We start from the raw sequence: 23957 nt of genomic DNA, 5'->3' as shown, positions 1-23957 counted from the left end.
CATAACTCTGCCTTACTCAGCCCTACAAGTCAGGGCACAGCATGAGGGGGCAGGCTTCAGGAATTTATCGGGATATGGGAAACGCACATCACAGACGACTATAATCAGACAAGGCTACAAGATAACTTTTTCTCCTCACCTTCCACTAGGGAGGTTCATCCCATCAATCACTGCTCCTCACAAACTACAATTACTACAACAGGCAGTAGACACACTTCTTCTAACAGGGGTAATCAAGCAGGTCCCAGAATCGCAAAGATAGAAAGGATTCTACTCCAATCTCTTTCTAGTCCGCAAGAAGAAAGGATCCTTCCAACCGGTACTCAACCTAAGACCCCTAAATCCCGTGATACTAAAACAAATTCAGGATGGAGACCATAAAACTGGTAATTGCGGCCATGGAACCAGAGATCTTTGACTTCTATAGATCTACAGGACGCCTACTTACACATACCCATCTCCCCTCCCTCAAGAAAATTCCTCAGGTTCGACATCGGAGAGAGTCATTAACAGTTAACGGCGCTGCCCTTTGGTCTTTGTACAGCACCACACGTCTTTACCAAAGTCCTAGTCCCGATAGTAGCATACCTCCGGTCCTTGGGTGTGAACATCATTCCATACCGCAACGATTTCTTGATAAAGGCACCCACAGCTCAACAGGCGACCAAGGACACATGATTAAGCCTAAAAGTACTAGCCCAACATGGCTGGTTAATCAATCACAAAAAGAGTACACTAATACCAAGTCAGACAATCATTTTCCTGGGACTACTGTTCGACTCCAGGAAACAAAAGGTATACTTACCACACGACAAGGCCAACAGGTTAGAAAAAACGACCCAGTTATTCCTTGAGAGGGAGGAGACCTCAGGAGAGGATTGCTTACGGCTCCTAGGACTCATGGTGGCTGCCCTAGAGGCCATACCATTTGCCAGGTTTCACCTCAGACCACTGCAACACAACTTCCTCAGGCACTGGGACAGGATCCATCAAAATCTGGAACAGATTATCCATATAGACCAAAAAAGGACTTCTTTGGTGGACAGTAATATAAAACCTCCTACAGGGGAGGAGTTGAACAAGCACTTCCTGGGAAGTATTAACCACAGATGCAAGCCTTGGGATGGGAAGCAGTTTACCAAGGACTTACCCTACAGGGATTTGGTCAGTACAAGAGAGCAAGTTACCCATCAATGTGCTGGAGTTACGAGCAATAACCTTAGCACTAGAGAGATGGTCATCGATCTTGGGCAGTACGTGTACAGTCAGACAATGCAACTGCTGTAGCATATGTCAACAAACAGGGAGGCACCAACAGCAGAGCAGCCATGCAGGAGGTCTCCCGAATACTCACCTGGGCGGAAAATACAGTCACAAACATCTCAGCGGTGTTCATCCCAGGGATACAGAATTGGGAAGCAGATCACCTGAGCAGAACATCAATAGACCAAGGAGAGTGATCCTTAAATGACACAATTTTTCAACAACTAACTCGAAGGTTGGGAACCCCGGAGGTGGACATGTTAGCCTCAAAGTACAACGGAAGCTCCCACTTTACTGCACCAGAACAAGGGACCCGTCACTGATAGACACTCTAGTGGTGCCATGGGTCTTTAACCTGGCGTATGCCTTCTCACCATTAGCGATTTTACCCAGGGTAATCAAAAAGATGAAGCAGTCCGATATGACTACAATCTTAATAGCACCAGACTGGCCAAACAGGGTGTGGTACACGGATCTGGTCAACTTATCCATAGCCACACCATGACGATTGCCTCTACTACCAGAATTACTAACACAAGGACCAATCAAGCATCCAAATCTGACATGCCCTGATTGACTGCGTGGCTCTTGAGATCAACTGGTATCTACAGCGTGGTTTCACGCAGACCGTAATAAACATTGTTACAGGCCCGCAAGCGATCAACTTCAATGGCTAATATTATAAGACATGGAAACCATTTATCAGCTGGTGCAAATTGTCCCACAGTACAAAATTTCATCAGAGGAGTAACTAGGGCCAGACCCCCACTTAGGGAGCCTTTAGCTACTTGGAGCTTGCCGTTTGTTCTCACAAGCTTACAATAACCACCCTTTGAACCATTATCAACATTTGAACTGAAGTGGTTATCCCTAAAATTTACTTTCTTGATTGCAATTACATCAGAAAAACGAGTTTCCGAGATTGCAGCTCTTTCCTGCAAGGAACCATGGCTCAAGTTACATCAGGATAAAGCAATTCTCAGAACCACACCAGGTTTTCTTCAAGTAGTGACTGAACGCCACATGAACCAGGATATCATTTTACCTTCCTTTTGCCCAAACCCATCAAATGAGAAGGAAGCACGACTACATAAGCTAGATGTGGTTAGGGCGCTTCGCATTTATCTCAAAAGATCAAAACAAAATCAGATTCTTTGCTTGTTTCGTATGCTACAACACACAAGGGAAGACCTGTGTCGAAAAGGACAAAAGCACGTTGGCTAGTTGAGACAATAAACAAGGTTTATGATGACAGTGGTACAAGAAGACCATTTGCAGTTAAGGCTCACTCTACACGAGCACAAAGCACATCATGGGCTTTACAAAATATGGCAACAGCAGAACAGATCTGCCAGACAGCTACTTGGGTATCTCCCAATACGTTCATTAAGTTTTATAAGTTAAACATTTATGCTTACTGATCGGCCGAGTTTTGCCGGAAGGTTCTACAGGCTGCAGTGGCACAATAGCAACAAAAAAAATCAGAGAACAAGTGCCAGTACCCACCCTAAATTTACGGAACAGCTTATGGACGCCCCCTGACGTCTGCACTGACAGGAGGGCCGACTAGAGAGAGAAAGATTTTAGACTTTAATCTTTTTCTAGTAGGCCCGAACTGTCAGTGAAGTAAGTCCCCCCCCTCCCCCACGGCTGATTTTAGTATGGGCACAGGGACCTCTTTCTCGCTATCCTTTCTACCTGTGTCTTTTAGCCTTCCTTCTATTTTTACTATTTAAGGAGGTGGAGACAGCACACCCACACCCACACCCACACACCAAAGATCAAATTTCTGTCCTGCCTCCAGAGGTGAATGAAGACAAATCCCTGAGGTCTGCACTGACAGTTCGGGCCTACTAGAAAAAGATTTTCCGGTAAGTCTAAAATCTTTGTATATAAACAAGCTGCTGTGTAGCCATGGGGGCAGCCATTCAATCACAGGATAACACAGTAGATAACAGATATGTACTACTATGGTTTATAGAAACGTGCTGCTGTGTAGCCATGGGGCAACCATTAAAGCACAGGATACACAGTAGATAACAGATAAGTACTACTATAGTTTATATAAACAAGCTGCTGTGTAACCATAATGGCATCCATTCAAAGCTGAAAAAGGAGAAAAGGCACGAGACACAGCAGATAAAATAAGCTCTGAAGTATACAATGGGATTATCTTTATCTACTGTGTATCCTGTGCTTGAATGGCTGCCCCCATGGCTACACAGCAGCTTGTTTATATAAACTATAGTTGTGTTTTGAAGCAATTTTACCAGTGCAGGGCAGCAGTACTGTCATTCCTTTAAAACACTTACATTTTTTGGCGGGTTACTGTTCCTTTATTATAGCCCTGTGGATATGCCTACTTAATTATTGTATACAAAATATCTCAACTGATGTAACCCTGTACTATTGTCTTCACTAGGTGTAATGAAACATATGATCCAGCAGGATTCTATGAGTGGTTCTGGAAGCTGCCATTCAGAGGAACAAAACTGCCAGTCTGAGAGGAGGCCCCAGTCAACGGAAGCCATTTCTGGATGGAGCCAGGAGAGCTATGTTCAATTACACAACAAGACCTGCTCCCTTCCTCAACAGAAACAAGCAGACACTGCCACAATGGGGAGCTACAGTAGGTCAGTCTTAAGTTATTTTGCTGCTTTGCATCTTTTTTTCTTTGTGTACGAAATGTAACACATTTATCTATAGAGTATGCAACACATAGTTAATCACATATTCTATAGGATAAAACTACTATGTGGGCCCCCATACATGGGCCAATATCTTGCCAACTAAGTCCAGAGTTTACAGCTTTTATAGGCCCATGGTTGGCTACCTGTTCTGCTCACTTGAGTATTTTTTTTTGTTTTCAATTTGTGTTATCACTGAATTTCTGGTTTGCTTTCAGGAATGAAAGCTCTTATTTGTCTGCAAGAGAAAAATCAGGAGGCTCCCCTATCCACCACGAGCCCTCGGAGAGAGAAGAGGAGTATTTATCGGTCTCTTATGACAAGAAATCCGCTGCAAGCTTTAGCAGTTGCATTTCACCTCAAAGGAGTGGACAAGATGCCCTGTACCAGCATGGTGAAACAGCAATAGATTTGGGAGTTAACAGGGGGCGACAGATGGCAGCCAGGGATTATGCCTCAAGAGGCCCTGAGTTTTTAAAGACTGATAAAAAGCCTCAGTTTAATGGCTGGGGTTTTACACACCATCAACAATCTTCTGATATAGCCAGCCGAGCAGAAGAGGATCTTCCAAAGGAGTATGCATCGGTGGAATCTGAGCACTGGAAGAAGGACGATTGTGGGAGCCAGGATGGTACAGGAGAATCGTGCTGGAGAGGAGAATCTGCAAATTCCAATAATCAGCAGCAGCAATCTGAGCATCTAGGAAGAAGCCGTAGATCTGGACCTATCAAGAAACCCGTTTTGAAAGCCCTCAAGGTCGAGGATAAAGACATGGAGAAGAACAAGGTGGAAATTAAAGAGCCAGTAAAACCTTTAAAAGAAAAAAATCTTCCAAAAATAGAGTGTGCTGTGAAGACTGAACCTGCTGTTACAAGCCCTCCTCCCAGTATGATAGAAGACAAAACCCATCCTCTTCCTAGTCCAGTTCAGGAGGCTGAAAAATTATCCCAAGAAAAAGCTGAAAGGTGCTGGGAGACTAAGCCTTCACGTGAATCTAGTAACACTTCCTTGCCAAAGAGAAGTAACTGGATATTTATTGATGAAGAACAAGCATTTGGTGGAAGGGCTCAAGGTCGTGGCAGAGGTAGAGGGTTTAAAGACTTTGGTTTCCGCAGCAGAGGGGTCTCTGGAACAAACAGCGGCCAAAAGGTCAGCCGAGGACGAGGCATTCGAGAGTATAACCCCCCTGAAGATCTTAGGGGCAAGGCTTCCAGGAGGAGGGTGGCAAGCGAAACGCACAGTGAAGGGTCAGAATATGAAGAGCTTCCGAAACGCAGGAAGCAGAGGGGGGTGGAGAATGGGAACGGTCCCACTGTACCAGAAAGAGAAGCTGAAGATTTGCGAAAAGGGGATTTTCAGGATTCATGGAGATCTAATAGAAATTATTCAGATGATCAGAGCAACGCTGACTCAAAATCAAGAGCTCCAAGAGCATTTGGAAGATCTCTCCCACCAAGGCTGAGCAATAGCTATGGAAGGAGGCCATTATCCACCAAGGAGTCCTCACACTGGCAAGCGAAGTCTGGGGGATCAACTTATCAAGAGTATGGTGCACCGTCTGAGTCCTATGGGAACCGCCATCATGCAGACAGAGACTATGCCCATGACTATAGATATGCAGACTCAATACCTAGTAGAGGTTTTAATGAAAGCCGTGGAGATGAGAGGAGGTCTTTTTTCCAAGAGGAATATTCAGATCGGGATAGTTTGGAAAAGAGATCTTTTGGGAGGCGGCGGCCCCCACGCCAAGACAAACCTCCAAGGTTTAGACGCCTTAGACAGGAAAGAGACACTCTTGGACAGTGGAGTGGTGAAGAGACAGTTGGCACTGGGAACAGCAGTGAACAGTGGCAATCTCATCCAAGAGGGCCACTAAATGACAAATCCGGGCTGGTTCTTAGGAAGTCTCCAGAAATGTCCCACCATAATTCTGATCATGTCACCGAAGATTGGGAAACCGCTTCAGAAAGCAGTGATTTCAGTGAGAAGAGGCCAGGCGATATGGATGGAGACGGGAGCCAAAGCGGCAGCATGTTGTCTGAAAAAAGAGAGCTCTCTAAGAGAAGTTTCTCTGGCCAGAGACCTCTAGTAGATCGTCAAAGTCGCAAAATGGAGCCATCTGGTTACGACGAAAAGCCTGCAAGAGTCAGTGGGAGTTCCTCACGCAATGATTTCCAGAAGAATTCTGGTCCCTTGAAGGGCAGGTAATTGTTCATAGGGATATTTGTACCTGCAATAGGTTCCATTGTTTCTCAGAGGAGCAAGAGTAATAGAATATTGTACATTACCTCTTTTCTGAATAGGAACCTGACGCCTATGTTACCTTTTTCCTATTTAGCCATTGTTCTGAAGATTCCTATGGTGCAGAGAGCAGCCACCATCGTTACGCCATGGACAGGTCTATGCACTGTGATAGTGGAGAAATGGGGAAGAAACAGGAAAGGGATTCAAGGACACCTGGTCTCAAATCAAGTGATAAGAATGAGACCATCACACAGTTTGACCTGAAATATGGAGGTTTGTACTTAATAGACATCTACCACTGAGTAGTAGGGAATGGGGGGTCCTGTGAAAAATAGCCCCCCAGCATGGGAGTATTGCCATTCAGCCTTTGGCAACTTGGCATTTTATTGCATGGTGTCTTAGTTCAACTTATATGGTGGGATCTTTGTGTTGTTTTTGTTTTTACTTTTCTCTTGTTATCAGATACCATGCTTGAGGAAGAGTCCGAGGTTGGAGACATTGGTAACAAACCTCGTCGTGTGATGGAAAAGGATCGCCGGAAAAAGGACCAGGTGGTTCAGGTGAGCGTCTCTTTTGCTGGAAAAAAGAATCCTGTTTGAGCTTTCGGTTTTGTTATATCTAATATCTGTTATCTAAATGGCAACTTACTACTCTGACATTGTTATAGGTGTGACAGCCTATAGTAAGCTGTGGAAATGTTCATTTGTTGGTGTCTGTGCCATTCAGGTTCCGGCAAAGGGCAGCAGTATCCAGTCTAGGATTCCCCCTCGCTTTGCCAAAAAACAGAACAGCATGTGCCTGGATCAAGCCGACGTTACTGCCAAAGAAATCTGGGAGAGCAGCAGCCAAGGTTGGGAATAAAACCATTTATAGGCGGTGTGTGGTTTGTGCCAAAGCCCGATAATCGAATTCTCTTCTTCCCTGCCAGGAATCTCTGTTCAGCCTGGCCTCGATACCTGGAATAAACCCGTGAGCTCGTTTAGCACCGAGTCCAGCTCTACAGAGGTATGTTTGATATTTCCCAGTAGTATGGCTGTTTTTATTGTTTGCTTTGTCATAGACTCTTAAGGGGTAGTTCATTTTAGTATATTATAGAAAGCCCTGTAATTAGCAATTTTTCAATTGGTCTTTATTTTTCTCTCTCTCTTTTCAGCTGGGTTACTAACCCTGCCATTTAAACTATTGCTCGTACTGGTTACAATTGTATTGTTATTACTTATTTCTCTGTTGTCTCAAGGGGCCGACAGGGACTATGGGGTTAAGCTCCACCCTCCAGGAGGCAGGACACTTATGTAAATGAAAAAGGGGCGTGCCAGGTACTGTGGCTTAACCCCACACTAGAGTAAATCCAATCAGTTTTTAAGTGTCCTGCTTCCGAGGAGGATGGACAGCTCCAAGCTTCAAGTTGAATTGGGGTAGAACCACTAGCAGGGCTACCTGTTTTGTTGCGTCGAACCCCCTTCGTGGGATATGCCCACCAGAGTCAGTCCATGGCCTTCTGGCTACACAAGACTCACATAGGCATGCCTGCACTCCGTGGAGGGAGAGCAGAGGGCCTAGGGTGCAGCGAAAAATGTGAGTAGATTTTATCATCTATTCTCCACATGGTTGCTCCCCCCCCCCAGGGCTACTCCTTCCCTACATCTGCCCTGAATGCCTGTGTCTCCGTGGGGCTAACCTTCCCCTGCCTCTCCCCTTCTCCAACCAGCGGCCCCTTAATGTGCGCACTTCTTTCTTCCACCTGGGGTTTGTGCAGACTCGGAAACCTCTCAGCGCCGTTGCGCACCTCCTGTGGAATGCATCCAGCAGCGTGTGTTGGAGGAGGCGGGCCTTGCGTTCCAAGCCTCCCTGCACAGCCGCTGGTTCGCGCGGTTTCTCTGCATGGCTCTATGTTCGGCTCTTCATTACTGCAGCACCTCAGCCTCTGTTCCTTCGCGCACGGGCGGCCTTAGGAGCTTTTTATCTGGTTTCCAGGGGCATTATCAGGCACCATTTTGAGTACCACCTACGGTCAATCCTTCAGCTGGTACCATAGTCACTGCTTATGGCAGAAGGTAAGTCAGGGGGACTATTCCCCAGGGCGGGGGGGGGGAGAGGGAGAGCACCAGCATCTGCAGCCCAAATTACCTATTTTGCCTGCAAGCATTGCCAACTAAAGATTCTAGGGGGTCAAGGTGAGCCCCTCTGCAGATCTTGTGCCAAGGGTGACCCCGCTGTGCCAGTACCAGGAGGCACTACTACCTCCAATGCTGCCCTATCTAGTCCTCCTTCTGGAGAAGACACTCCACAAGCCAGCATGGCCGGCCCTTCAGACCCTCCTGCTCCCCTATGGGCCCTTCAGCTTTCACAATCACTGGCCTCCCTTCAAAATCTACCCTCTATTGCAGATAATTTGGGAAGGGCCCTGGCCAGACTAGATCAGCGGCCCAGTGGAAAACGCAAAAGACTTGAGTTATCCAAATCGCATTCAGGGGCCCATACCCCCTCTGTTGGATCCCTTCCTGGAGGGGACTCCTCTCACTCAGAAGTCGAACTTCCCATTTCCGAAGTATCATCTGAGGATGAGGACTTACAGGAAGATGAAGCTAAGGGCCATGATGTTCAACATGACATAGAACATATCATTAAGGGCGTCACGGAGGTCCTAAAGATCTCTCAGTCTCAAGATCCACGGTCTCAAACTTCCGGGCTATTTAAGAGAAAACATAAATCTTCTCTCTGTTTTCCTTCACATGAACAACTCCTAGATATTATACAAGAGGAGTGGAATTATCCTGAAAGAAAATTTCAAGCCACTCGAAAATTCTCCAAGTCCTATCCCTTTTCCAAAGAATTGGTGGATAAGTGGTCACTGCCTCCCACAGTAGATGCTCCCGTTTCCAGATTGTCTAAATCTACTACACTACCTGTCACAGATGCAGCAGCATTCAAGGATTCTTCTGATCGACGTCTAGAGGGCTTTCTCAAGGCAGTGTACTCCTCAGCCGGTTCTACCCTTCGTCCCGTCTTGGCCTCAGCCTGGGTAGCGAGAGCCATTCAGGCCTGGGCTGAGTCCCTTCTTACTGATATTCAAGAGGGTGTTCCTAGAACGGATCTAGTTTCATCAGTGCAATCCATTGTGGAAGCTTCTGCCTATCTTTCTGAAACTACGCTTGACACTGCTCAGATTACTGCACGCACATCAGCTCTATCCGTTGCGGCTCGGCGCACACTATGGTTGAAGAATTGGACGGCGGACCTCAGTTCTAAGAAGTCCTTAACTTCGCTCCCCTTCAAGGGCCAGCGGCTGTTTGGTGAGGAACTGGAGAAGATTATTTCCCAAGCAACTGGGGGAAAGAGCACATTTCTACCCCAGTCCAAGTCTCGATCTTCTTCCACATTTCGCCAAATAAAGTTTTTTCGAGGCCAAGCCAGTCGGTCCTCAAGACGATACAGCCCGCCTCAACGGTCCAATTTTCGTTCCAAACCCACAGACAAGGGTAGACCCGCATGGAAAAACAACAAATTCCACAACAAGCCTACAACAGACAAGTCCGCTTCAGGTTGACGGGGCACCCCCTCCGGAACCGCTGCAGTCCATAGGAGGCAGACTGCTACGGTTCCGGGAGGTTTGGACTCATTACTCGTCGGACGCCTGGGTCCACGAGATCATCACAGAAGGTTACCATCTCGATTTTTCCTCTCCTGCTCCCAGAAAATTCCTCATGTCACGACTCCCGTCAAATCCCACCAAGGCCCAAGCCTTTCTGGACTGCATCAGCAAGATGGAGCAGAATGGGGTGATCACACCAGTACCTCCGTCAGAAACCTTCTCCGGTTTCTACTCCAATCTGTTCCTAGTGCCCAAGAAGGACGGATCCTTCAGACCGGTGCTAGATCTCAAATTCCTCAACAAATATCTTCGGTCTGTACGGTTCAAGATGGAGACTCTCCGCTCAGTCATCCGAGGGATGGAGTCGGGCCAATTCCTTATGTCACTGGACATCAAAGACGCCTATCTCCATGTCCCTATCTGGCCTCCTCATCACCAGTTTCTGAGATTCGCCTTCCTGAACCGTCACTACCAGTTTGTAGCACTACCCTTCGGTCTCTCGTCATCCCCCAGGGTGTTCACCAAACTCATGGCCGTGACCGCTGCGACGCTACGGATCCAGGGAATTTCAGTGACTCCGTATCTGGACGACCTCCTTCTGAAAGCCAGAACAGAGGAGAAGAGCAGGGAAGACCTCCGACGGGCCATAGCCCTCCTGCAAGAATTCGGTTGGACGATCAATTGGAAGAAATCCAACCTTATTCCCAAGCACCAGATGACATTCCTCGGTCTCGAGTTCGACACCCTCACTCAGCGAGTACTACTACCACTAGACAAGAGGGAGAAGATCAGAACTCTAGTCAACAACCTACTACAGATTCAGAGCCCTTCAATTCATTTAGCCATGAAGGTACTCGGGTCCATGGTCTCAACCATCGAGGCGGTTCCATTTGCCCAACTACATCTCCGACCTCTTCAAGCCAACATCCTGTCGGCATGGAGGGGAGGATCATTACTGCAGAAGCTGTCTCTCCTACCATCCACCAGGGACTCACTATGGTGGTGGCTGGATCCGAACAACCTATCCCGGGGTCAATCATGGGCGACACCGGAGTGGATAGTCCTCACGACGGACGCCAGCCTCCTAGGTTGGGGCGCAACCTTCAATTCACTATCCGCACAAGGTCTATGGTCTCCAGAGGAGTCCAGACTGCCGATCAATATTCTCGAGTTACGAGCGGTGAAACTAGCTCTTTATCACTGGTCCCATCACTTCCAAGCACAAGCGGTGCGCGTCCAAAGCGACAACTCGACCACAGTCGCCTACATCAACAGACAAGGAGGGACACGCAGCAAGGCAGCTCTAGCAGAAGTTCAACAGATCTTACACTGGGCGGAGTCACATTCAGTGAGACTCTCTGCCATTCACATTCCGGGAGTAAACAACACCAGAGCGGACTTTCTCAGTCGCAACCTATTGGATCCAGGGGAATGGGAACAGCACCCAGAATCCTTTGCTGAACTAGTCAACCATTGGGGCATACCTCAAATCGACCTGATGGCGTCCAGATCAAACCGAAAGGTAAACGCCTTCTTCGCCCGCTCGCGGGATCCTCTCGCAGCGGGAGTGGACGCCATGACACAGCATTGGCAGTTCGAACTCGCATACGTCTTCCCGCCTCTCCCCATGTTACCAAGGGTCCTAAAGAAGATCAGGCAATCCTCCCTCACGGTCATCGTGGTAGCTCCCTTCAGGCCCAGAAGAACATGGTTTTCGGACCTCCAGGAGATGTCCATAGCACACCCCATCCGTCTGACCTTCCGGAGCGATCTTCTCTGTCAGGGCCCCATCGTTCACCACAACCCGGGCCTCTTCGCTTTGACGGGCTGGCTGTTGAGGCAACCATCTGGAGACGAAAGGGAATAGCGGAGGATGTCATTTCAACTATGCTCAGATCACGCAAATCCACTTCTTCTCGTGCTTACCACAGAGTCTGGCGCAGCTATTGGGATTGGTGCAGGGACACGTCTGTTCCCACCGTAGATTCTGTTTCCTTCAAGGAGTGCGACATTCCAAGAGTGTTGTCCTTTCTTCAACGCGGATTACAGTTGGGACTTAAACTCAGTTCCCTGAAAGTTCAGGTGTCGGCTCTGTCAGTCCTTCTTCAATCCAGACTGGCCCTGGATGACTCGGTTCGTACCTTTCTGCAGGGCGTAGCGCACATCCGTCCTCCCTTCCGTTCACCTGTTCCGGGTTGGGATCTCAACGTGGTTCTGGAAGCCCTTCTGGATCCTCCCTTTGAACCCCTGGCTACGATTTCCGTACAATGGCTCACTTGGAAAGTAGTGTTTCTCGTGGCAATCTCGTCGGCTAGGAGAGTTTCAGAGATTAGTGCCTTGTCCTGCGACCCTGCATTCCTTATCTTCCACAAAGATAAAGCTGTTCTACGCACACCGCCATCCTTCCTTCCAAAGGTGGTATCGTCCTTCCACATCAACCAAGAAATTGTGGTACCTTCCTTATGTCCCGATCCCAAAAATGACAAGGAACGCAGACTCCACAGTTTGGACGTTGTCAGAGCTCTTCGCTGGTATCTGGAAAGATCCAAGGATTTTCGCCACTCTCAGAACCTCTTGTGATACCCTCTGGACCTCGTCGAGGATTGGCAGCCTCCAAGTCTTCCATTGCACGATGGTTGAAAGAGACCATACGACAGGCCTACCTGGCCAAAGGCAAGTCTCCGCCGGAGGGCATCCGAGCCCATTCCACGAGGTCTGTGGGAACCTCCTGGGCCTGGCGCAACGCGGCTTCGCTCGACCAGATCTGCAGAGCAGCTACCTGGTCGTCTGTTCACACATTCACCCGTTTTTACAAACTTGACACGTTTTCATCTGCAGAGGCCGTTTTTGGCCGTAAGGTGTTGCACGCTGTGGTGCAATAACGTGTTCTCCTCGCTCCCACCCTGCTTTTTGGGACTACTTTGTTAAGTCCCCATAGTCCCTGTGTCCCCCTTGAGACAACAGAGAAAACAGGATTTTTGTTACTCACCGTTAAATCTGTTTCTCTGTGGTCGATAGGGGGACACAGGGCTTCCCGACCCTTGCGAGTTGACCATGTTGGTCTATGGGAATTGTTCCCCTGAGTTATCGGTTTGCATTACTACTTCTGAATTTAATTGTTAGCAGTTCTTTGGTACCAACTGATTGGATTTACTCTAGTGTGGGGTTAAGCCACAGTACCTGGCACGCCCCTTTTTCATTTACATAAGTGTCCTGCCTCCTGGAGGGTGGAGCTTAACCCCATAGTCCCTGTGTCCCCCTATCGACCACAGAGAAACAGATTTAACGGTGAGTAACAAAAATCCTGTTATCCAGGCCCCCTTAAGTTTATGTTCTAGTCTGTTATTCAAACCACTGGCTGCTAGAGTCAGTTGGACCCTAGCAACTTAATAGCTGCTGGATTGTCAAACTGGAAAGCTGTAGAATGTATGAATACATTATTCTATAGGCTGTCCCTTTATGTTCTAGTCTGTTATTCAAACCACTGGCTGCTAGAGTCAGTTGGACCCTAGCAACTTAATAGCTGCTGGATTGTCAAACTGGAAAGCTGTAAAATGTATGAATACATTATTCTATAGGCTGTCCCTTTAAATTGCAATAAAAAAAACTACCATTAAGTCAACTGATGTTAGGAATTGTGTTTTTTTTTTTTGTATGTGTTTTGGATTTACACTATATGGATGTCTTCACCTGGTAGGGCTTTAAAGGCAGTCAAGGAGACAGTGGCATTGATCTGAGTGCCGAATCTCGGGAGTCGTCTGCTACATCCTCGCAACGAAGCTCTCCATATGGAACCATGAAACCCGAGGAAATGAACGGAACTGGTGTGACAGAGCCAAAACCTGATTGCCCTAAAGAGCAAGTCCAGAAACAGCTGGAGAAAAAGGTATGGGCATTTGTGGGCAAAAATTAAAAATCAAACGACGCTAATATTTTCTATATCAGGGTGGCCAGACTATAGCTATAATGTTGGGGTTCATTTTTAGTACTCTGAGCTGTCAACTGTTAAAGTGCCTTACATTACGCTACAATAAGTGGGGGTACCATTCATTAAAGGGATACTGTCATGGGAAAAATTTTTTTTTTCAAAATGAATCAGTTAATAGTGCTGGTCCAGCAGAATTCTGCACTGAAATCCATTTCTCAAAAGAGCAAACAGATTTTTTTATATTCAATTTTGAAATCTGACATGGGGCTAGACATTTTGTCAATTTCCCAGGTGCCCCAAGTCATGTGACTTGTGCTCTGATAAACTTCAATCACTCTTTACTGCTGTACTGCAAGTTGGAGTGATATCATCCCCTCCCTTTTCCCCGCAGCAGCCAAACAAAAGAACAATGGGAAGGTAACCAGATAACAGCTCCCTAACACAAGATAACAGCTGCCTGGTAGATCTAAGAACAACACTCAATAGTAAAAACCCATGTCCCACTGAGACACATTCAGTTACATTGAGAAGGAAAAACAGCAGCCTGCCAGAAAGCATTTCTCTCCTGAAGTGCAGCCACAAGTCACATGACATGGGGCAGCTGGGTAATTGACAAAATGTCTAGCCCCATGTCAGATTTCAAAATTGAATATAAAAAAATCTGTTTGCTCTTTTGAGAAATGGATTTCAGTGCAGAATTCTGCTGGAGCAGCACTATTAACTGATTCATTTTGAAAAAATTTTTTTTCCCATGACAGTATCCCTTTAAGTAAAAACCACTCTCGACCATGCCCAATCATGGGCTGCTGTGATCTATTCACCAGCTCAGGATTAATTGTTTGATTGGGATCCACCTTATGGGCATTCAGAATATACGTTTTACTGCAAGTTTGTTTTCCACATATTAGAGACCACATTGCCTCTTCCTTAGGATTCAGACCCAGGTTCGGGGCTAAATAAAGAGCATAAACCTGGACCTATTGGCAATGAACGATCGCTGAAAAACCGAAAAGGATCAGAGGGCACTGAACGGTTGGAAGGTGGTGTCCCCCCGGTCAATGGGGTAGAGATCCATGTGGATTCGGTCCTCCCTGTTCCACCTATTGAATTTGGAGTAAGCCCAAAAGTGAGGAATTTCAGTTAATATTCATGTAATTTATTTAAGGGCCTAGTCATATGGCTGTGGGAGGGTCATGGGGTTAAATGACTGAAAGGTTGCCTGTCTGCTTCAGTGTGGTATTCAATCAGTGACAGATTACAGTAGTGTTGTCCTGGGGCCCATAGTTCAAAAGGGACATGGTGGTTGTGAAAGGGGATGGAGCTGGGGTGACTCGGGGCAGAGCCTGGGCGCAGCTGTGTCTGGGTTGTTGGGCGCTCTGCCTAGGGCCCTACTATAGTATTCAGTGCCTCTCTATAGTTTATTTTTTTAATTTTCTTTCTGCAGGACGCAGACTACAGCCTTCCTTCTGGTACCGTGACCATACAAGCAGCCAATAACGTTACAAAGTTGCAGGATGCTTTAGCCAGTAAGGTGAGAGCTGCTTAGATTTATACTAGCAGAACCCTCCCTGGCTACAGAACAGCTATAGTTATTCCTACTACTTTATTTAGTCCTATTATCTGGCATGGGTTGCCAGCCTTTGGCAATTCCATTGGGGCAATGCAATGTGTGTGCATTTGTGTTAATGGAATGATCTTCTCTGTCTCTATGATGTTCCAATAGATCCTTCTGATCCTTTGCTTTGTACTCAGAATGGACCTGAGGAGGTTGTTTTACTGAGGGGCAGAGAAAAATAAATTAATATAGTGGAACGTGCTGCACCCTTAGACCCCCAATCAATTTTAATGGACAATTTGTTCTGCCAGTATAATTGCATTGCACCAAAAAATACTGCACTGCCCTATGTGTAGTTGGTCAACAGTGAATGTTGAGCTTGTGTGGACTTGGAACTCACTGTCAGTGTTACTAGATGGTGGTCCTGGGGATTTGACGGTTGGCTGCTATGTTTTAAACATTGTCTCCTTGCCTTTACCCTTTTTGTCGTGTCTTCTTTATTCCAGGCAGGGCTAACACAGTCCATACCTATCCTAAGGAGAGACCACCACATGCAGCAGGGCATGGGCCTAAATCCTATGTCCTACCCCACTGCAGATCTCACCCTTAAGGTAAGTAGCACACTCCTGTGCGACTGTGTTGTTCTATCCTTATCTAGAGTAGTTATTTCCTTGTATAAACTTGTACAAGACTTGGGTGCCTGATTCTGTAGGAAGGAGTTGGTTATGCTCTGCTCAGCTTCTTTTGAGTGGTAAATCGAAATCTAACTTGATATCAAGACTTGTGATTAAAGGATAACTCAACCTTAAAAATAACTGAATGTGAAATTGGTGAGGGTGCTATTCTTTTGCAGTGTTGCATTCGTTATTTATTTATTTTTAATTCCAAGATGTTTTCCGACCAGTCTGAACACCAAGTAGTCAAGGAAGTTGTCAGGAGAATGAAAGAGGCTGCTCTGATGTTCTTCTGCTTAGGAAAGATTTGAGAAAGGTTTCTAATTTTTTCCCAAGCAGAAGAACATCAGAGCAGCCACTTTCTTTCTCCTGACAACTTCCTTGACTAATTGGTGGTCGCTGGTCAGAAAATGACCAGCAGGTGGTGCTGTTGTAACAAAATACATTCATATTAACAGTACATGTATCCCAATTATACATTCACAAATGTTTAAGGTTTATTTATCCTTTAATAGTAGAACCAATTATATCCACATCTTTCTCCTCTGCTATGTAGATGGAGTCTGCCCGTAAAGCCTGGGAAAACTCTCCCAGTTTGCCAGAGCAGAATTCACCAGCAGGCCCTGGCTCAGGAATTCAGCCACCGTCTAGCATGGGAGCCTCCACCGGGGTCAACTACAGCTCATTTGGAGGCGTGTCAATGCCTCCCATGCCCGTTGCTTCAGTTGCCCCATCTGCCTCCATGCCAGGTACAGATTTCATGTCAAAACTTGCCGTGATTGCATTTACGGAATATTCCCAGAGAGTAAATGTTAATTGATATGCTGTGTCCAGTGATCCAGCTTCTGTCTACAGCCCACTGTCATTGGATAAGGAAATGCTATTCTTAGTCTCCGTGATGTTCCAATAGATCCTGCTGACCTTTCTCTATGTACTCAGAAAGGATATGAGGAGAATCTGTTACTGAGAGACTGACCCCGTCGGGTCTTCCAAATAGGACAGCATGTTCAGGAAACCTTGTAGCCCAACCTATTAGGATTGTGTCCCTGGATTTGCTCCTGTGAACATTGACCCTCCTTTAAGTTAACGTTTAGTATAGCCAATTTTAAGCAACTTTTCAATTGGTCTTTTATAATTTTTTAATTATTTGCCTTCTTCTGACTCTTTTCAGTTTTGAAAAAGCAAATATTGTCTGAGGCGGCAAATTTATTGTTATTGCGACTTTTTATTACTTCCATTGCTATTCAGGCCTCTCCTATTCGTATTTCAGTCTCTTATTCAAATCAGTGCATGGTTGCTAAGGTGATTTAAACCCTAGAGACCAGATTGCTGAAACTGCAACCTGAAGAGCTGCTGAATCTAAAAAACTCAAAAACCAAATAATAAAAAAATGAAAACCAACTGCAAATTGTCTCAGAATATCACTCTCTACATCTTACTAGAAGTTAACTCAAAGATGATTAACCCCTTTAGGCTTGGGCTCTTTCATCTTCTGTCCTATTCATCTTTTTTGCAATTACAATACAATATCACCTTCATTTTTTCAGGAAACCACATCCCACCCCTGTACCTTGATGGACATGTCTTTGCTAACCAGCCTCGTCTGGTGCAACAGACCATACCTCAACAGCAAGGGTATCAGCAGGTATGTAAAACCAGCCTGTCCAAAAATACCATCGCACTCTCTCTCTGCTTCCAAGTCTCCATGATGTTCCAATAGATCCTGCTGACCCTTCACTATGTACTCAGAAGGGATCTGAGGAGATTCAGTGACTGAGAGGCCCATTAGTCCAGGGCTCTTGTGAAAAGAGAGAGAGACCAGTAGAATGTTCTATAAGTTTGATGGATTCAGTTAATATGTTACATTTTTGGGTTTGATATTACCGTTTGTTTACCAACAGGCTGCAGCCGCCCAGCAGATTCCCATTTCCCTTCACACCTCCCTGCAGGCTCAAGCTCAACTGGGTTTGCGAGGAGGCCTCCCCGTGTCCCAGTCGCAAGAAATTTACAGCTCAATGCAGCCATTCAGGTAAATGAAGCAAGTCCTTCACCGTAACTGCAATTTTTTCAGGTTCTAAATCATCTGTCCTTTCCTAATTAATCGCTGCAGATTTTACATGGGCTATGGCACTTAGAAATGACTTCATTTGACCTAGCAAAGGGTTATGGTTCTGCCTTTGCACAGTTTCAGATCACATGTAGGTCTGACTGGAGAATCTGTTTTTATTTTCAGGTCCCAGGTGTACATGCATCCAAGCCTGTCTCAGCCTAGTGCCATGGTATTGACAAGTGGTACAGGTCTCAAGCCTCCATATAACCATTTCCCTGGCATGCAAACACTTGAAATGGTCAAAACCCAGGCCACGTCCCCTTATCAGCCTCTGAATGGAAGCCAGCAGCTGGTATATGAAAGCCAGCTTAACCAGGCCTCCCAGATGATGGACTCACAGCTCACACAGGTAATCAGGCGTAATGATTCTACCTTGGGCTGCAAGTCCTGGAATCTGCCTTTGAATTTTTATCTATTGTTTATCAATCTCTGCAGTTAACCATGCCCATGCCAGGCTCCCAACTTCAGATGCCACGATACAGTTCAGGACAACAACCAATGATGTTGCCGCAGTCCATTCAACTTCCTCAAGGACAAAACCTGCCCGTAGGAGCTCCCCGGAGAATGCAGCCTTCCATGCTGACAAGCAGAGAGGTAACTAGCAAAGTCTCCTTACTTATTGGAGTTTGGCACAAAGGGGGACCATCCTGGAAGCTCTGACTTCTAGAACATGAAAATGGATTTTGGGGAACACCCGCAGGCTGATCACTGGGGCTGCTTTTTTGTGGCACAGACCAGCGATCTCATTATATAACTGTTTGAAAAACTTTTTTCCCCCCAGTCGTCCCAGATGGAGATGAAAAGCTTCCATTTTACAGATGGCAAACAGAATATGCAGACTGCCATGCAAGCACAGCACTCCTATCGGTAAGACTCCTGTCCTGCGAAATGCAGGTTTGGGCAAGCCAGAGGTGGGAATTTCTTTACTTCGGTCTCCTCCTTCCATGCAGTGCTCCCCTACTCCCTTCCTTCTCCCCTCCTGCTTCCAGCAACAAAGAGCGTTTTTCCCAAGCCTCCATGTCTGATTTTTTACTAATCTGGTGCTAGGGTAAACCTTGCCAATAATCCTGTAAGTGTTTCAACTCTGTGACTTGAAGCCCGCTCAACGTCAACCTAGAGAAAACATGCTGTCTAGGTAGCTTAGGTGCAATAATGCTTCCTTTCCCTGCCCTTCCTTATAATAATCCAGTTGTGTCCATTCCATGCAGTGACTGGGCCATTCCATTGGCTGCTGCTGCCGCCTGAGTGCCACCTTTCAGCATGTGCCTAGCTATGATGGCAGCCTGCTTGCTTACGTGCTTTAGGTTATTGCAGGTAGTTAGATGGCTACATAGGTAGATAAGAATTTTTTCTGCTATTCGGTAGATACACTGAGCACAGGACAAAGCAACAGGTAACAATCATTGCATAACAAATGCCTAGTGGTATTAGCCTGATTTAGTTTAGATGCAGGACAAGGGTGCACATAGTATCCTAACATCTGGAAGTCGTACGGGCAGAATTGAGGTGGTTGATAGCACCATGTGTCTATGGTTTTCCCAGCGGCAAAGGAAGTGGTTGCCATTTATTCCATTTCTCTCCTCACCCGAGCTCTTGGTTAAGGTTTTGTGCTTTGCGTCTTCTGAAACAGTTGCCTTTCATTTTAAGGCCGAGTTCAGCTAGCCCCAGTGGAAAGTCACCCGGACCGGGGCCATCAGCCATCTTGGGCTCTGTGCAGGGACACTACCCTCAACAGGTAAAGAAACAGTCCTGTGACCAGGAGCGACCCCATGTTACACCATCATGTTCATGGCATCCTAGTCTGAGTTCTGTGGCAACCGAACACACCACCGCGTAATGTTCCCCTCACAGCCGGGCAAACCGTACACAGCAGCCAATAGAGTAGCCGTACACCCTGCTTTGTAAAGGAGCTTCGTGCATGCCTGTGTTGTGGTGCCTTTGTCTTGTTGCTGCTCATGTCTCCAAAATATGTTCATTAAAAGTGTATTTAAGACCTGCTATACCACCATTCTTTGCCTGTAAGATGTACCTTGTCCTCGTCATGGCCTATAGAAAAGACTTCTCTGGTCCCACGATATAACTGAATCAGTGAAGGCAACATAATATCTGTAATTGGCACACCTCCCAAAATAAAGCCCTGTCTTGGAAGACTGAATTTGGGATCAGTCACCCTAATAACAATGTGGCTACTAGATGGCAAGGTGACTTCTTCCAGGTAAAGGAGACTGCTCTGATCTAGTGGATGCATCATCTGTTGGAAGGATTGCATGCTCGGCCTGGTCCTGCTTCAGCAGTTTTGTTCTGTTTTCATTCTCTGTTCTTGTCTTAACAGGTAAAACACAGATCTGATGACAACAAGGGTGGCCTGAGGTCTCCCAAACTTTCCGAGCAGCCGTCGGCAAGTGCCATGAACTTGGCGAGGACAGGGGCCATCAAGCCTCAAGCGGTGAAGGTGGAAGAGAGCAAGGCTTGAGAGGAGGTCCATTGTGTATATAGATAAGCTCTTACCACTTCCCATCACATTTCTTCTCATCTTGCTGTGCCCTTAGGATTCTTCCTCCTTTGCCTCTGCAGTCACACGGATAAACCAGACTTTAGCCCAGTTCCCTTGGGGGGGACTACCTGTTATGACTTTAATGGACTTCTTTGTATCATCGGAAGCAGCATTTTTTCCCTTTCTTACCCCCCCCCACTCCCAGCGTATTCTTCCCCCTTCCACTTTGTGGCCATGGACTCTCTCTTCTGCCTCACATTGGTTAAGTTTTGTCGTTGGTGATTCCCTCTAGCTACCCTTATTAGGCTGGTAGCGCCTTGTTTTTATATGTTTTAACCGCCCCCCACTCCCTCTTCCAATTCTGTTTTTCTAATGATCGAACCCACACCCAATTTCTGTTGGTCAGCCATGTGACAGGACTGGTTTGAGGCCTATGTTGTTGGACAGACGAGGTGGCCAGTCAATGTTGACGTTTTAAAGACTTTATGAACTCATCTGTAGTGTATAATATACCTTTCTCTTATGGATTCTTGGGTTACTTTTCCATGATGGTGTCACTGAGAAACCCAGTCCCCCCCCAACAGCGATTGTACATAAGTCAGACTGGCGTGAAACCATGGTGGCCAAAAGATGAACTTGTAATGAGCTTTTTAGCGACCTGCATGAGCACAACCTATTCTGTAAGTCAGATTGACATCTGTAGGCAAGTTGAAACAACACCGCTTTAAGGACTGGTCCATTGTGTCTTTTTATGGCACAGAAGATACAGCGTGACTAGTGCCAGCGGTGACCAAATCCTTGTGTCCACCAGTTAAGAGCACTTACTGTATGGTCTGTGACTTGTGCAAATGCAGACTATCCCAGCTGCAGAGGGATATGTTCACTAACCAATCAAAAGTGTCGTTCTAGGCAGTAGCAGTTTTGGCTAACCTTAGAATAGGTACCCGCAGGTGGCTTGTCTCTTCTGATCAACGACAATCTAAATGTTGCATGAGGGGGTGGGTTGTACAATAGGCTAGGTCTTAAGCTCACATGAGACCCCCTCTGGCTGTATAGACAAGCCCTGATAGATTTATTTCTGTTCAGCAAATCCTTTTCTGAACCAAATTATAGGATTCCACTTTATAACTAATCATATCCGTAGTTGCAGGCAGGAGGGCAAACTGATGCCCCCTTTTAAACTCTGGCTGGTGGGGAATAATTGGGGTTGTAGTTAGATCGTGGCATTAGCGACACTTTTTTCCAACTTTTTCTTACTTGCCCATGGAAGGGAGGGGGCACCATGAATAGTACCCCAGGACCTGGATACCTGGTCCTGTTTGTTTCAATTCTTAAATTACAACTCCCTGCACCTCCCTCAATCTTGGTGGGAGTTTGACCAGTTCTGTACATACTGAAAATATGTATTTTAAATACACACAGTATGTCCTTTGTACTTAAAGGTTCCCCCCCCCCCCCAACATGTACTTTCTGCTCTCATAAGTGTCCCTGGCTACAGAAATAAAAAGTCTTTAGACTGCCTGCCCTCAGCAACTGCCACTTTGCATTTAGGATTAGGTCCCAGTGCCACAGTCCAACCATATCTCAGACTCGCATAGCCCCCAACTGTAACGTTTACCCCTCTCCCCCCTTAGGTATGTTTACCCCCCAGAACACTAGAACTTATGTATATGTATTTGATGTTTGTAGATGTAGGTATAACACAAGGGCAAAATAATAAAAGTGGAGGTTTAACATCTTTTCTTTCTTTTCTATAAATGGACTATATTCTGCAAGCAGAGAACGCCACCCACCATGCTTTGCTTTGTCCTAATGACCCTGCAAGGTGCAATATCATTTTGCCCCCCCCCCCCTCCACCCATCCCCAAGATCAGGCACTGCAAAGTCCTTTAGTTTATGCTGTAAAAATTTAGAATTACTGTCTTGTGATTGTGTATGGATGAAGCAGTATTTGTGAGCCGCTCGCATGGGGGGATTCATTACCCAATGAGACTCGGTCTGAACCCTTTGCCCCCCGGTCAGAGAGGAGAGCGCTGTGAAATATTGGCATCTGATTGGCCACCTCCCTTCCCAATGTTTAAAGATCTTAGTCTGCTGTGTATATAGGTACAAGTGTGTGTTTTGCTTTATCACCATTGTAGGAGCTGTTACTTGCTTGGCGCTGGTAGTTGTGTTTGTTTGTATATATTTATATCTTCTTAAAGGGACATTGCCCGGCACCTATAAGATTGGACCTTGTGAGTAACCAATACATTAATTGCAGTTATTGCATTCATTTTAGTGCTGCCCAAAGGTCGACCACTAGTGGCAGGCTGGAAACAAACTGATATTGCACCCTAAAAAGGATTTGTTACCCGGTGGACTGTGGTTCATTTTTTTTTTTTTGGATGGGGGGGGAAGAGATGAGTATCGAGTCTTTTATATTTTTTTTAAAGAATAAATGTTGATAAATTCTTTTTAAGTGACCCAACCCCTTGCCCAGCTTTAGGTATCAGTAGGGACACTGCTTTCCCAGACCTAAGCCAATAACCTGGGTACCACACCAGTCCTACACTATTTTATCCCCCCCCCCTTCAGCTATGTGATTGTAATAGCTCTTATCATCTGGAAGAATTCTTCTCATTTAAATATTTGAAAAAACAAAAAATTAAAAAAAATAAAGCAAAATGCTTTTCTCAAAATGTGTGGGTGGCTTTAATTGGGGGGGGGGGGGTGGATGGAACGAAGCGTGGTCTTGTCCATTTGCTGCAAACCCAGCATGCAGTTCTGGAGACCTGGGACTGGAACCTGGGTGAGTGACCATGACTCAAGGGGTCAAAATGGGCAGTGTGTGGTATTTTGCTAATGTTGTTGACCTTGCCAAGGGCCAAAGGTCATGCTTGTTTCCCGCTGTATGAATGGTCTTGCCCTCTGTTGCACCCTACTCATTTATGAGCGACAAACTGTCTCAAAAACTTTGCTGAGAGGATGGAGCCCATGGGATGTTTTGGCTCTGGTTTCTGATTTAGGAAAGGCTCTTTTTCTGGTTCAGCACAATGATGGCTGCTGAGATGGGCGTAGAAGAAACCTGAGCGTACAGAGCCATGACCTCAACCAAACTGAGCCCTCGTGAGATGGGCTGGACCCCTGCGAGCCTGACCCCCCTCCCCATATCAGTCATGAACGGGTCCAAATCCCAGCAACAATGTTCCAGCACATTACGAACCTTCCCAGAAAAGCACCTTTCTAATCTTGCCCTTAAAGGGATGGTTCACATTTAAGTAAAGTATATGTTATAGAATGGCAAATTCTAAGCAACTTTTCAGTTGCTCTTCATTATTTATTTGCTACAGTTTTTTAATTATTTGGTTCTTCTGACTTTCCAGCTTTCAAATGGGGGTCACTGATTCCATATAAAAAACAAATGCTCT

The 23957-nt window shown here is 46.1% G+C and overlaps 1 protein-coding gene and 3 non-coding genes across 10 annotated transcripts in view; all 4 read left to right on the top strand.

Annotated features, from left to right (window-relative positions):
• Window positions 1–23228, top strand: part of prrc2b.S (proline-rich coiled-coil 2B S homeolog) — a 67630-nt gene extending 44402 nt beyond the window's left edge. For 2 of the 7 annotated variants that reach the window (XM_041575297.1, XM_018232658.2), the window contains exons 15-32: window positions 3686–3896; window positions 4169–6154; window positions 6289–6467; window positions 6657–6754; window positions 6921–7044; window positions 7123–7199; window positions 13484–13672; window positions 14646–14840; window positions 15159–15245; window positions 15776–15880; window positions 16500–16692; window positions 17491–17588; window positions 17845–17972; window positions 18177–18402; window positions 18489–18647; window positions 18835–18920; window positions 19701–19788; window positions 20386–23228. In XM_041575297.1, the coding sequence (XP_041431231.1) occupies window positions 3686–3896; window positions 4169–6154; window positions 6289–6467; window positions 6657–6754; window positions 6921–7044; window positions 7123–7199; window positions 13484–13672; window positions 14646–14840; window positions 15159–15245; window positions 15776–15880; window positions 16500–16692; window positions 17491–17588; window positions 17845–17972; window positions 18177–18402; window positions 18489–18647; window positions 18835–18920; window positions 19701–19788; window positions 20386–20526 (4370 nt within the window). In that variant the 3' untranslated portion in view covers window positions 20527–23228. The remainder of the gene's footprint in view (window positions 1–3685; window positions 3897–4168; window positions 6155–6288; window positions 6468–6656; window positions 6755–6920; window positions 7045–7122; window positions 7200–13483; window positions 13673–14645; window positions 14841–15158; window positions 15246–15775; window positions 15881–16499; window positions 16693–17490; window positions 17589–17844; window positions 17973–18176; window positions 18403–18488; window positions 18648–18834; window positions 18921–19700; window positions 19789–20385) is intronic. The other 5 variants (XM_041575296.1, XM_041575300.1, XM_041575298.1 and 2 more) reach the window with 5 other exon arrangements.
• Window positions 15418–15498, top strand: LOC121397856. The gene has a single exon (XR_005963972.1). It is a non-coding gene; the product is annotated as a small nucleolar RNA SNORD62 (small nucleolar RNA).
• Window positions 16834–16914, top strand: LOC121397855. Its single transcript, XR_005963971.1, has one exon. It is a non-coding gene; the product is annotated as a small nucleolar RNA SNORD62 (small nucleolar RNA).
• Window positions 17644–17724, top strand: LOC121397854. The gene has a single exon (XR_005963970.1). It is a non-coding gene; the product is annotated as a small nucleolar RNA SNORD62 (small nucleolar RNA).
• Window positions 23229–23957: the final 729 nt, after the last annotated feature.

This window comes from Xenopus laevis, chromosome 8S (genome assembly GCF_017654675.1).
Source record: "Xenopus laevis strain J_2021 chromosome 8S, Xenopus_laevis_v10.1, whole genome shotgun sequence".
Taxonomy (NCBI): domain Eukaryota; kingdom Metazoa; phylum Chordata; class Amphibia; order Anura; family Pipidae; genus Xenopus; species Xenopus laevis.
The sequence above is the reverse complement of the archived record's forward strand: the minus strand, read 5'-3'. Positions and strand labels throughout refer to the sequence as shown.